Consider the following 12474-nt stretch of genomic DNA (forward strand, 5'->3'; position numbering starts at 1 on the left):
AATGTGGGATTATGACACAAATATGACAATTTCTAAGACAAGATGATGAGAATTAAAACAACTAAAAATGACAAATAAAGAATTGAAACAACTGTAACAAGTTATATTGTAGAGTGTGAATGATTTATGTGCATAGATATGTGTGTCATTGTTCAGAACAATATATGAACGTTAGGTTAGAATGTATGAGGAGAGGATGAATAGTAAATGTTTTGTAGATATGGTAAATGCATTAGGGAGATTAGCATTTAGTGAATAATTTTATCAAGAAGGGAAAGAATGGATTTATCAAGAATTTTATGGTACACTGGCAGTAACAGAAGAAACAAAAAAATACAGTAATATCAAAATGACTTGACAAGGAAATACACTATCGAAGGAGAAAAGAACTAAACATAAAAAGGTAAATATGCTCTCTAATGAAAGAAAAACAAATTACTTGGATGTACGAATGTTAATTAGATGGATTAGTCCTCCAGGGGATACCACTATGTAAGAAAGGCGCCTAGAACTGTACCTCATGAGTGGTAAGGAAAAAAGTTAAATGTAAATATAATAAAACAATTCTAACCTATAAACTACTGTGGCTGCATAATTAACTGAGGTTTAAATTATTCGATAATATATTCATTAGTTGTACTATAATGTTAAAATAAATAATATTTGATAACATTTTTGTTTCATTATTTTTTTTAGACTAAAATTTTATTATATGTCAAAGACTAAATAAACTAAAACTCAGAGTAGATGCGGCAACATTGCGAACTTTTCACATCATAAATTGAGATAACGTATATTCACAACTTCTATAGGTATATTATATATACTGTAAACAATACTAATTTAGTGTTTAGTGTTAAATATATGCATATTCATATCTTATCTCTACGTTTTGTTAATTTTAGGATCATCTATCGTTTATTTCTATCACAGTCGCAAATATCCCATACTGATATTGAACAACTACGAGTATAAGATAGAAACAAGAAAGGCAGACAAAAGTTTCTGGTGTTGCAAAGCAAAAGATAGATATCGCTGCAAAGCTAGACTTTTGTCATGGGGCAAAACATTATCCGTTAAGACCTCTGCAAATCACAACCATCCACCGGACTTTAACGGATCATTTGAGAAATGTACACCTCAATTATTAAATGTAGAATATTTAGAAACTTTTCCTAAATACAGAGATACTTCTCATCTTAATTAAAATATTAAGTATTGATATTAATTAATATTGTAAAATAAGATGTAAATACAACAGCATGGTTTATTAAACAGCTTTTCATTTCAATACCTTTCATTTGGATCAATTTTTACTAAATACAGAGACACTCCTCATCTTAATTCAAATAATAGATATTGATAAGAATTAGTATTATAAAATATGACACAAATATAACAACATAGTATTAAAACAGCTTTTCATTTCAATACCTTTCATTTGAGCCAACTTTTCCTAATACAGAGATACTTATCTTAATTGAAATATTAGGTATTGATATTAATTAGTATTATAAAATAAGACGTAAACGCAACAACATAAATTGTAAAATAGCTTTTCATTTCAATTACTTTCATTTGGTTAAAGAGTAAATTTCTTATATTCTATCAAACTCATCTTCATTATTTTAATATGGAAAAAGTATTCTGATAGTGACAGTTAAATATTTATCTTGAAATTTAAAATCCTTTTAATAATTATTGGTTTGCTCATTATCATTTCAAATTTCCATGCAAACTATGAACCTCCCTCTGGTCGTTCAATCATTAAAAATTCGATGAAATTTTCAAAAATGTCGATGTAGCACTGCACTAAACATCGAATATAAAAGAGTTTTAGAACAATTTCAATAAGATTGTATACCAAGGATGTCTTGATACTTGTATTCCACATTGCTTAACAGTGAAAAATGCAATGAGTCGAGTTTTTGATTCATGAATCGATATAAAACCACATGAAATCAAACCATTTTCAAAGAACTTGAAATTGAAGCCCGCAGATGTTTCACAAAGTCTTTCACAAGAGATTTTTTTAACGGGATTACAAATGTATCATTTGACATAGTTGAATTTACTTCAATAGCAGTAAATTATAGATTTAGAGAAGATAGAAGATTATAGATTAAGAGAAAATGACCAGAAAATTAATCAATAGAAAAAGATTTATCTTCCATCATGATAACGATATATCCCCCGCATAGTCTCGGCCTTGCCCCGTCTTACTATCATTTGTTCCAGTTTCTACAAAAGCCGCTTAATGTGTAAAACGGACTTCAAAGAGTCTTGCGAAAATCTTCATTTTAGATATTCACCCAGAAATCTCCGAAGTTCTACAGTGTCGGAATAACAGTTTTACCAGATAAATGGAAGATCATCAAACAAAAGGGCACATTAGCCTTTTATTATGTGCTTGGATATATGATAATATTTCACCTCTATTGAAAAGATATTTCTGACTAGACGGTATCATCGAAAAAATGATGGTTCGACAGTGATCTAAACATCAACCAATTTTCCTATTTTTTGGGCCTAGGAATATTTGTTCTTGGGATCCATGTAACTTGAAATGCATCTGATCGTAATATATCCACTTTTCGTCTCAAAACAGATGATTGCTGAACTGATAAACTGTTTAAAACATTGAGCATCGGTTCGATCTTCGCCCAATAAGTCTTGCAATTCATTGTCTTCGATTTTTTTTGGGATTCCAGGCCGTTCTCTTTTGACCTTTAAATGATTGAAACCAAAATCTATAATCGGTATATGACGGAGCAACATTCCAGCAATTTTTGATAGATTGTAAATGTGTTTGACAGGCTTCGGCAACTAGATTTTTGAATTCAAGAACAAATATAACGCATATCGAAAATGGAATTTTGAGCATTCCATGATTAGTGTGTGTAAGCATTAAATAACTCAATAGTAGTAAATGTAAAACGGTTATTTTATATCAGAACCAGCGGCGGCGCGTAGTTCAATAGTTTGGGGGTGCACAACATTAGGTAAAAAATTGTCCGCCATTTTATCAAAATTCCCGTTTAGACACAGATTATTATATCCGCGAGCTACAAGTTCATTGATTTTATGTGCTCACGGGTCAGCATAAAAATTGGACAGCCGCGGTGAACACGGGGTGTGGGCGGCAGAAGATTGAGCAATCCAAAAATTGGACCGACTTCAAAAAATAAATAAGGAACTCACTAAAAAGTATAAAATGATCGAGCTTTGACATTTTACACAAAGAAAACGTTTTATATTAATATATGTATATAACAATCGTTGTAAAAACTAAATAAAGAATAAACTTATTTAACCTATCCACTACTGTATTTTATAATCTATTATATACACAGAATTTAGCTTAATACCTACCTAAATCTATTTATCTATTTACAATATTATTTTAACTACTACCAACTGATCAATTTGGAGTCGATGCCGAGCCTAAACAATACAAAAATAATAAGATAACTTTGTGACATATACACAAAATTAAATTACGAACAATATAAAACTATTTTGTTGCTCCTCGCTGACGTGTGATAGATAAGTTAAATAGATTTTTTATTTTATTAGTACAACGATTATTATATACATATTTTAATTTAAAACGTTTTTCTTTTGTGTAAAAAATCTAAGTTTGATTATTTTTTACTTTTTAGTAAGTTCCTTATTTAGTTTTTGAAATCGGTTCAATTTTTCTGTTAAAATATTTTATGAAATAAAAAGAACTATTAAAATAATGACAGGATAGAATTTAATTAGTTTCCTTTTCAAGAGGAAGTATAAAATTTGGCGGTGCACATTTTGACCAGTAGACATCGCTGATCAGAATACATTTCACTAATAATAATCATCTAATATCATTGATTCATTCTATATTTTATATTATAATTTTTTCTTTAGATGCCATTTAATTTTTACTGAAATAAAATCTTAATGGGTTTAATTTATGTAGATATTTTAATAATAGTTCATTTAGTTAAAACGAATAATTTCTCCTGGAACGATGAATATTTATGATGATCCAACTCATAATATATTCTTTCAAATAAAATTGTTAAAAATAGATTAAGAACTTAAATAAATTTGTCCATTTTATTTAATTTAATATATTCTAACAATCTTATTTTTAGAAATAGTATACTTTCTCTCCAAACGAAAGTTGCCTATGATGGTGATGAAAGGTTACGAGTACAGAATAAAACGTCGAACTGAAACAAAAACATTATGGACTTGTACCAAAGAAGATTCAAGAAAATGTAAAGCACGTGTTTTTACCTTTGGAAATATGATGCACGCTAAGGTGATTGACCATTCGCATCCGCCAACTTTTAATGGGCAATATGAACTGCTGAAATCACAAAAAATATCAATTATTTATTAAAAAGTAGGAATATTTATAGTATATTCAAAGTTTTTTGTACATACGTCATCAAGATGTTTAATGTATTGCCTGTCGCAATTTGTAAATTCGTTTCAGAATCAGACAATATTTTCCTTCTCATTTTATTCTAGTTAAAAAGAGAAACAATGCTGTCTGATTATGATCACGTAAACGAATGTGTCTGTCAAAGTCGTCCAGTTGTTATTATATGCAAAATTATTGAAATCAATAGTGATAAGAGGTTAGAACTCTAACCTATAAGCTATTGTTTCTCTATAATTAACTCTAGTTTTTAGATGCACTATAATATGTTAAAATAAATTATGTTTGGTAAAATTTTAGTTCACTTATTATATTTAGATTAGAATTTTGTTGTATATCAAAGCCCAACAGAGTTGATGCGACAACATTGTGACGTTTTGACGTCATATGACGTATGTACAAAATGACGTATGTACAAAATGACGTATGTACAAAATGACTTTGAATATACTATATATGTATATCGTAAATTGTGTAGTTTAAATAAATTTTACATGGTCGACAAGTGTATGTGATTTGTTTAGTTTATGATCGAAACTTTTAATTTTTAAACAGAAAATAACCAATACATCAAAAATACCGATCGGAAATAATAGTTGACAATTCCTCATGGTAACAGTGAACAATCTAACAAGAAACAATCACTATCCATGTAAAAAGGATGCCTTTTGAGATGATATGTAAGTTTATCACTACACTGACTTAGTCCCAAAGACCATGTTTCGAAACCCACGTTATGTATTAGGTCTAATCAAAAATCGGTAATAATATATTTGAATTCTGAATAATATATTTATAATAAATTGCATCATTTAATATTTTAATGTCATGTTCTTTTTAATATATTATTACCAATCGTTGCTGATTAACCTACATTTCTCTTTATAATAAATTAAAACTATGTACTTATTTAGGACAACCTATTGGTCCTTACTTAGTTTCAAGTAAAATAAATTAAAAGTTAGTAACACTGATTTTGTCATTTAACCCAACACTACACAACTACACAAGATCATACGGTTTTGTCCTCCTGAGTCTACGTCATAGTGCTGTCCAAGACTTGTGTTAACCTCTTATTCCTCTATCAATGATCTTGGTAAAAGTAACTTTTTCTGTTAGTATTTGGATGCATCCATAATACTTCTTTGCACTTTATTTTGAATTATTGGTATCATCTTGATATTACTTCTCGTAGAACATCCCCATAGCCGAATTCAATAGGTTCATATATTTTTTAGTATCTACTTGTGTAGCAGAAACTTATTATGTATGGATAATTTAGATTTTCCTCCAAATAATCAATACATTTTTTAAATTTTAATTCAAGCAGTTTTTCTTTTTAGTGTACATTTTATGTCTATAGAAGCACTATATACTATTATAGATCTGCTAATAGTATATAGGTGCACTGATAGGAGGTGCGTAAATCTTCGAATATTTCTCATTAAATTTATCTAAGCATTTTTTCACCTTTAGTTATAAATATAATAAATATTAGGTATTTTTTGTATACTCATTATTATTTAATTCATTATAGTTTGTTCAAGTTATTGAAAGAATTATGTATATTAAATTTTTTCAAAGTCAAAAGAAGACAATCTTTTTATTCCTTATGATCCCTAAATCGTTGGTAGTAAAAAAACGGGCCCAGTTTTTTATTACCAACATAATTATTGTTTGTTTTTCAGAAACATTATTAAACCGTTCTAAAATCATTTTATGCTATACGCCAGGATCTCGAATTCTCGAATATTCGTTTTTATACAGTCCATTTTTGAAGTTTGCATTTGATTTTGATTAAGAACTGAAAATTATAAAAATGTATCCAAAGAATATGTCTCGAATAAACATGTTGCAAACTTCTAACACTATCTTCCAATATTATAGCTTTTAATTTGTACCATTAACGTAATACGATTGGAACTTGAAACAATTATTACATTTATGAATTATACAATATCAAGTGACAAAATGTTGAAAGAATAAAACGTCATTTTCCTATATAATATTTTGTTGTACTTACTAATAAAAGCCTTAAAAATTATTTAAAAATTAAATGAATTAGTGATATAAAAAACTAGTTAGATTAATATATTTACCGTAACATTAGATTGGATGGATTGGTTTGGAAAACTGAGAAGAATCTAAAATTTATTAAGCAGGAATATTATTTTTCTGTGTTGCTCTGTGTTACATTTGCCAAACTTCAATTTAATCGAGAATCAAATAAAAAGGGGTTTATGGAAAAACTATTTTCGAATTTTGCTAATATATTTCAGAACTCGTTGTTTGACAATATAGTTAAATTTGGTAATACTGAGTATTTAATAATTTCTCACTACAGGAAATGTACAGTACTTTAACTTTCTTTCTTGTGGTTTTATTCTATTGATAACATATTATGTTTTTATCTTCATTGTTCCATAGTTCCAACAATACTATAATAATCAAAAGTAACACAAAATTTGATTTTTTAATCATATTAATTAAGCTGCAACTGAAAGAACACAAAAAGCATTAATTTACTTTAAAAACTGTTTTATTCAAGGGAAAAAAAGAGTCGATTTGTTAGGCGACAATGATAGGCACATTGAGAGTTTTTATCTATTAGAAAACAAACCAAACCCATCTAACTCTTTCACCATTTAGGTAGTCTTAAAACAGATGTCCCTTGCACATAGCCTTAATGGTCAGGCCCGTAACGATTGCATTATATAACATCTTCCTTATAAAAAAAACAACCATCGGGATATGTACCTAGGTGCTCTACTTTGTCTTTAAAGATCTTCGAAAATGGCACTGTTTCTATCCAAATTTCCATTGTATTGTAGTAGTTAATGTTAATTCGCAGCAACTTCAATTCGCCTTTGGTAGCCTTATACCTTGAACTGTAATGCATTTAACAGGAACCCACGGACTAGGGATGCTTTTCAAATCTCCAATATTTTATACTTGGAACAGTTTATAGCTAGGAGTAGTTGAGTAGTTTCAATATACCTTTTGTGACCTTACAGCTTCAGTTGCGAAAAAATCAAGCAGATAAAACAGATAAACAGACAAAATCTGTCTCACTCGTTCACCATTCAAATAATCTTAAAAGAGATGCTGGTGAACAATAAGTCACCAATATGCTATCCATTTTGTAATGTACGGTATATATTTTTTTATAGCTGAAAAATCTAAGAAAACATTTTCACAAACATATATTGATTCGAAACTACATAAGAATTTCAAGACGAGATCTATTATGTCAGGAAAATATTCTGTTGGTACTAATTTCCAGAAATTTGCAAAATATTCTGATAAATGTTGTGCTTTCTAAGAACTTTTTAACTGCAAAATTACTTAAAAGTAACTAAAATAAACTTTCTGGCTTGCCTGCGGGTTTATAATTTGTCATCTTTGGTATACAAAAATATCTTTTTTGCTTGAACCAACTTCAAAAAACTTGTCAGTGCCGAGCAACAAATTAGATTTGTTTTATTCGTAATTTGATTTTGTGTATTTGTCACAAAATTATATTATTATTTTTGTGTTGTTTAGGCTCGACACCGACTTCAGAAACTGATCAGTTGGTAGTAGATAAAATAATATGGTAAATAGATAAATAGGTTTAGGTAGGTACTAAGAATTGTGTGTATATAATAAATTATAAAATACGTCTAATAGATGGATTAAATAAGTTTTTTGTTTATTTTTGTTTAGTTATTACAACAGCTATTATGTCAATATTTTATTTTAAAACGTTTTTTTTTATTAAAGTTTGATTTTTTTTTACTTTTATTGAGTTCCTTATTTTTAAGTTTTTGATGTCGGTTCAATTCTTTTTAATATCTTATTTTTCTCAATAAATTACGAAGTTATTTTATATTATATTAATGTTTGCATTTAATAGCTATTTAGTGGAGATGCAACTATCAAATAATTGATCCAAGCAAAAAAGTATATGGCCATTTGCGTGGCTTCTTTCAGAATAGGATTAATTTCTAAAATTTAAAAGTAAATATTTAATATTTTATATGATTATTAATTTGAATAAACTTACCCCAACTTACAAAATCAAAACACGATGTAACGATTATACATTTCTTTCATGCTTAATCCTGTCAGTTTGGGATTTCGAACATTATCTACCATTTTTTAAAGGCAGCCAAATACTTCCTGGAAGTAAAACGATTCTGCATTTCTTTACTATCTGTTGATCCGGGTAAACAACATTTCCTAGATGGAGAATTCACTTTACTTTTTGTACTACCGACTTATATATACTAATGAACTAATAACTTAATCTCTAAACGGTATAAAGATCTAAAGCCACTGTTTCTTAGGATAGGTACACTGAAAATGACGCCCGAAACAAATAGACAATAAACACACTATAGAAAGGAAGTGATCAGATCTCATCGCTGCTCATAGCATAGCGATTAAAACAAGTAATAAAGTTGCGACATCTACATTTTGGACGTCGCGAAACATTTCCCCAAAATTTCCTATAAAGTTTAATCTTTATTTCTCTGTGACAATAACTGTCCTCGCGCAATGTCTGGGTTCGTCGTTGTTATGGTTCGTTATGTGTCTTTGGGCGTTTACTGACGGTTGTTTTTCCCTTGAGATTGTGATAGTAAATCCGTTTGTCATCTTCAGTAATCAAAAATCAACTATATCGTTCTTTCTGATCCATTCCCAAGTCTTAATCGATAAAAATGGTATATCGGATAAGCTCTAATAGCTGGTCCAGTATTTGGTAAGTTTAGCAACTGTTAGCGCATTATTTCACTAATACACTGGTTTCTGTTACTAAATGATCCCTTTCTGTTCTAAATGCTTTAGAAACAGTTTTTTTTTTCAATTAAAAGCAAAAATTAATATCTTGCATCTCCCATCGCAAATAATAGTTGTTGGGCTCAAAACCTGTCAAACAATGTTTATTGAGTTGTTGTTTAGTTTATATCTGATTTGCTGTATCGGATTTGCAAATCTAATGGTGAGGAATTGTGTACAGATATATTGTCTTGATGTACCAACTTCCCGTTGGCCATTTTAAAATTTTCCTTTGGCGCCATATTTTGTAGAGCGATAGGATTCAAATTGTACTTCTAATACAAGGATATCTACACGAAGGATACGTTATGTATTCGTAATGTGTAATATTTCGTTCACATGCTGACAATATTTTTTAAAACAATAAATCTTCATATTTTTTTTTAAATAAAATAGCTTTTGAACATCGCTCTTAAAAAGTGTATGCTCATTAATGTTAAATATATGACTTATGTCGATACAAGAGCCGACGTAGAAAAGAACAAAAAGAAGTAGTAGAGGGCGCTATAATTTGTATCGAGGTTGTTCGAAATGTATGAAAGCTCAGGGATGTGAATAAAGTTTCTACCGACTGGAATCTGTTTCAACTCGAGCTTCAGTGGACAGGACCTATCCCAAATATAAATTCTTCAGACGATCTAGAATGAGCAGTCTCTAAACTTACTCTAGATATTCAATCAGCCACAGACGGAGCTACTGAAACAAGCAGCCCTAAACCTTTTCAATTTAACTTCCCTAGAGAAATAAAATAAACTACAAGAAACAAGTACAAGAACCGATTAGCCAGAAGAGCTCGCGCCACTCTGGATCCTGAGGATAAACGCGTGGCACTGTGCTCAATCAGAGAAATCAGGGACAGGGTTAGAACCTGATACGAGAAGAAATGGGAATCATTTCTTCAAAATCAATTCAACCCCACTGGACCACATGACCTCTGGCGCACCACCAAAACCATAAAGGGGAAAAATTCGAACGCAATCCCCTCTCTCAAGGCCGATTCCTCCACGAACATCGCCTTAACAAATCCGGAAAAAGCCGAGCTTCCGCTAATTCATTCGAGAACCAAATGAAATGCAATCTATCTCTTGGCCCACCTCAACAGACATTGTCCATCATAAATGACAATATCCCCTCTCTAAAGAGAAAAGACTTCCAGTCAGTTCATCTTCTAAAGAGCTCTCCCAGAGACCTTTAGCTCTCCATAAAACGTATGTCTTCTAAAAAAGCTCCAGGCCCAGTTGGTATAACACCAAACCATCTGAAAAACCTCACTAGCAAGCAACTATCAGATCTTGCTAACATTATCAACTCCATCCTGAACTTAAAAAAATTCCCAAAGAACTGGAATCATGCGCTTTTCGCTGTCATTCCTAAAAAGGATGCCAAGTCCAATCCATCTGACTACAGGCCCATCATCCCGAGTAGTTCACTTTCCAAACTTGCCGAAAAAGCGATACTACACGCTTTAAATAACTTCACAGGCGCATACCACATAATCCCGAACGAACAATTCGGTTTCCGTGACAAACATTCAAGTCTTCATCAAGCTACCCGCGTCGCAGCAACAATCCACCAGGCATTAAGAAAATGTCGAAAAACTGGTGCCGTCTTTTTATATGTCTCCAAAGCTTTCGATCAAGTATGGCACTACGGTCTAATATTCAAAGCGAAACAGTTTGGTCTACCAAATGACCTAATCTCCCTGATAGATTCATACTTGGACGCTAGGTCCTTTCAAGTGAAGATCGGTTACTTAGTCTCCTCTCGTAAATAGATTTCCGCAGTAGTCCCGCAAGTTGCTCCAATAGCCTCAGCCCTATTCAACCTCTATATGGCTGATTTCCCACTCCTCAAACTTTCCCATACAGCATTTTATGCAGATGATACCGCTTTTTTCACAACCGGTTCCACCGCAAGAAGGAGCTCCGCGCCTATCGCTTCCAAATTGATAAAGACCTTATCCCCTGGTTCCATAAAGTTTCATACATCGGTCTTCAGTTCGACCGCAGATTTCAATAGTCAGCTCAAATACAGCACGCTATTTGCAAAGGCAATGACATGTACAGCCTACTATTTCCACTCCTCTGCAGAAAAGGTAACTTCCAATTCCCCAGAAAGCGACTCCGTACAAAATGCTAGTCCATCCAGTCTGCCTCTACGGAGCACAGGTGTGGTACAGGTATATCTCTGAGAGACAACTTGGACCACTCCAAGTGTTTCAATCCAAAAAACGTCCGCGCGTTACTCAATGCCCCATGGTTTATGAGGAACGTCAACACTCATCTCGAATCAGGCCTCTCCTTTGTGAAGAATTTCACGAACATGCTCTGTGTAAGGTTCTCTATAGGGCACAACACCTTCATTAAATCTCTGCCCATCCACAAACCTCGGTAGTAAATCAACTGCGACAATCCCAGTCATAACCCAGGGTCTCTGTCGCCCGCAAAATATTATCCCGAACCCGAAGCGACGTCAGTAAAAGACCATTTGGTTCTAGATGGTCGTCATGGAAAAAAAAATTCTCCTTTGTTCCAAAGCCATAAATGGTGTTATTAATTCAATCCCGTCCCGAATTATAAGCGATTCGTAACAGATTATCGGCCCAGATCTCTTGGTATAAATATGATTAAGCAGGGGAATGAAGACGGAGAGTGCAGGGGGATGCAGATTACATAAAGTTTGAGTTCGGCAAAGTATATATACAAATAGGAAAAGGAATGTAGAACTATGAAGATGGCTGTATGCAACAAATGGTGGAATTAAGTTATGGGGCACTACAAGGTCCAATGACACACTAGAAAACTAGAAACATGGGATACCGAGTTATCGGTAGGATAAACAGAAACATTGAAACCAATAGAAAAGAATTTAGTAATACAGCCCTGTGTAATTTACAAGAAGCAGTGAAGCAATAGTAAATTAGAAATATGGGATCCAGTAGAATTATCAGTAGGATAAAAAGAAACATTAAAACCAATGAAGAAGAGTTTAGTAACGCAGCCATGTGTAATTTACTAGACTAGTGAAGTAATGGAAAACTAGAAACATAGAGTCCAACAGACCTACAAGTAAAATAAAAAGCCATTGAAACCAATAGAGAAGAGTTTAGTTACAAAGTATAATAATTTTGCCATAAATATCAATTCAATAGAACTGGAAGATAAAGTAAATTGACGTTCGCATCTTAATTTTAAATGGAACAATAGATAAAGATGTCTATATCA

The 12474-nt window shown here is 31.6% G+C and overlaps 2 protein-coding genes across 2 annotated transcripts in view; both read left to right on the forward strand.

Moving 5' to 3' along the window:
- The window catches only part of LOC143191191 (uncharacterized), a 253012-nt gene extending 247615 nt beyond the window's left edge, over window positions 1–5397 (forward strand). The window contains exon 4 of the mRNA XM_076396056.1: window positions 4137–5397. Within this exon, the coding sequence (XP_076252171.1) occupies window positions 4137–4387 (251 nt within the window). The 3' untranslated portion in view covers window positions 4388–5397. The remainder of the gene's footprint in view (window positions 1–4136) is intronic.
- LOC143191199 (uncharacterized) lies at window positions 268–1275 on the forward strand. The gene is made up of 3 exons (XM_076396065.1): window positions 268–403; window positions 463–527; window positions 906–1275. The coding sequence occupies exons 2-3, from the start codon at window positions 521–523 to the stop codon at window positions 1205–1207; spliced, it is 309 nt and encodes a 102-aa protein (XP_076252180.1). The 5' UTR covers window positions 268–403; window positions 463–520; the 3' UTR covers window positions 1208–1275.
- Window positions 5398–12474: the final 7077 nt, after the last annotated feature.

This window comes from Rhynchophorus ferrugineus, unplaced genomic scaffold (genome assembly GCF_030347505.1).
Source record: "Rhynchophorus ferrugineus isolate W39M unplaced genomic scaffold, kcgeb_rfMv2 rfM2, whole genome shotgun sequence".
NCBI lineage: Eukaryota > Metazoa > Arthropoda > Insecta > Coleoptera > Curculionidae > Rhynchophorus > Rhynchophorus ferrugineus.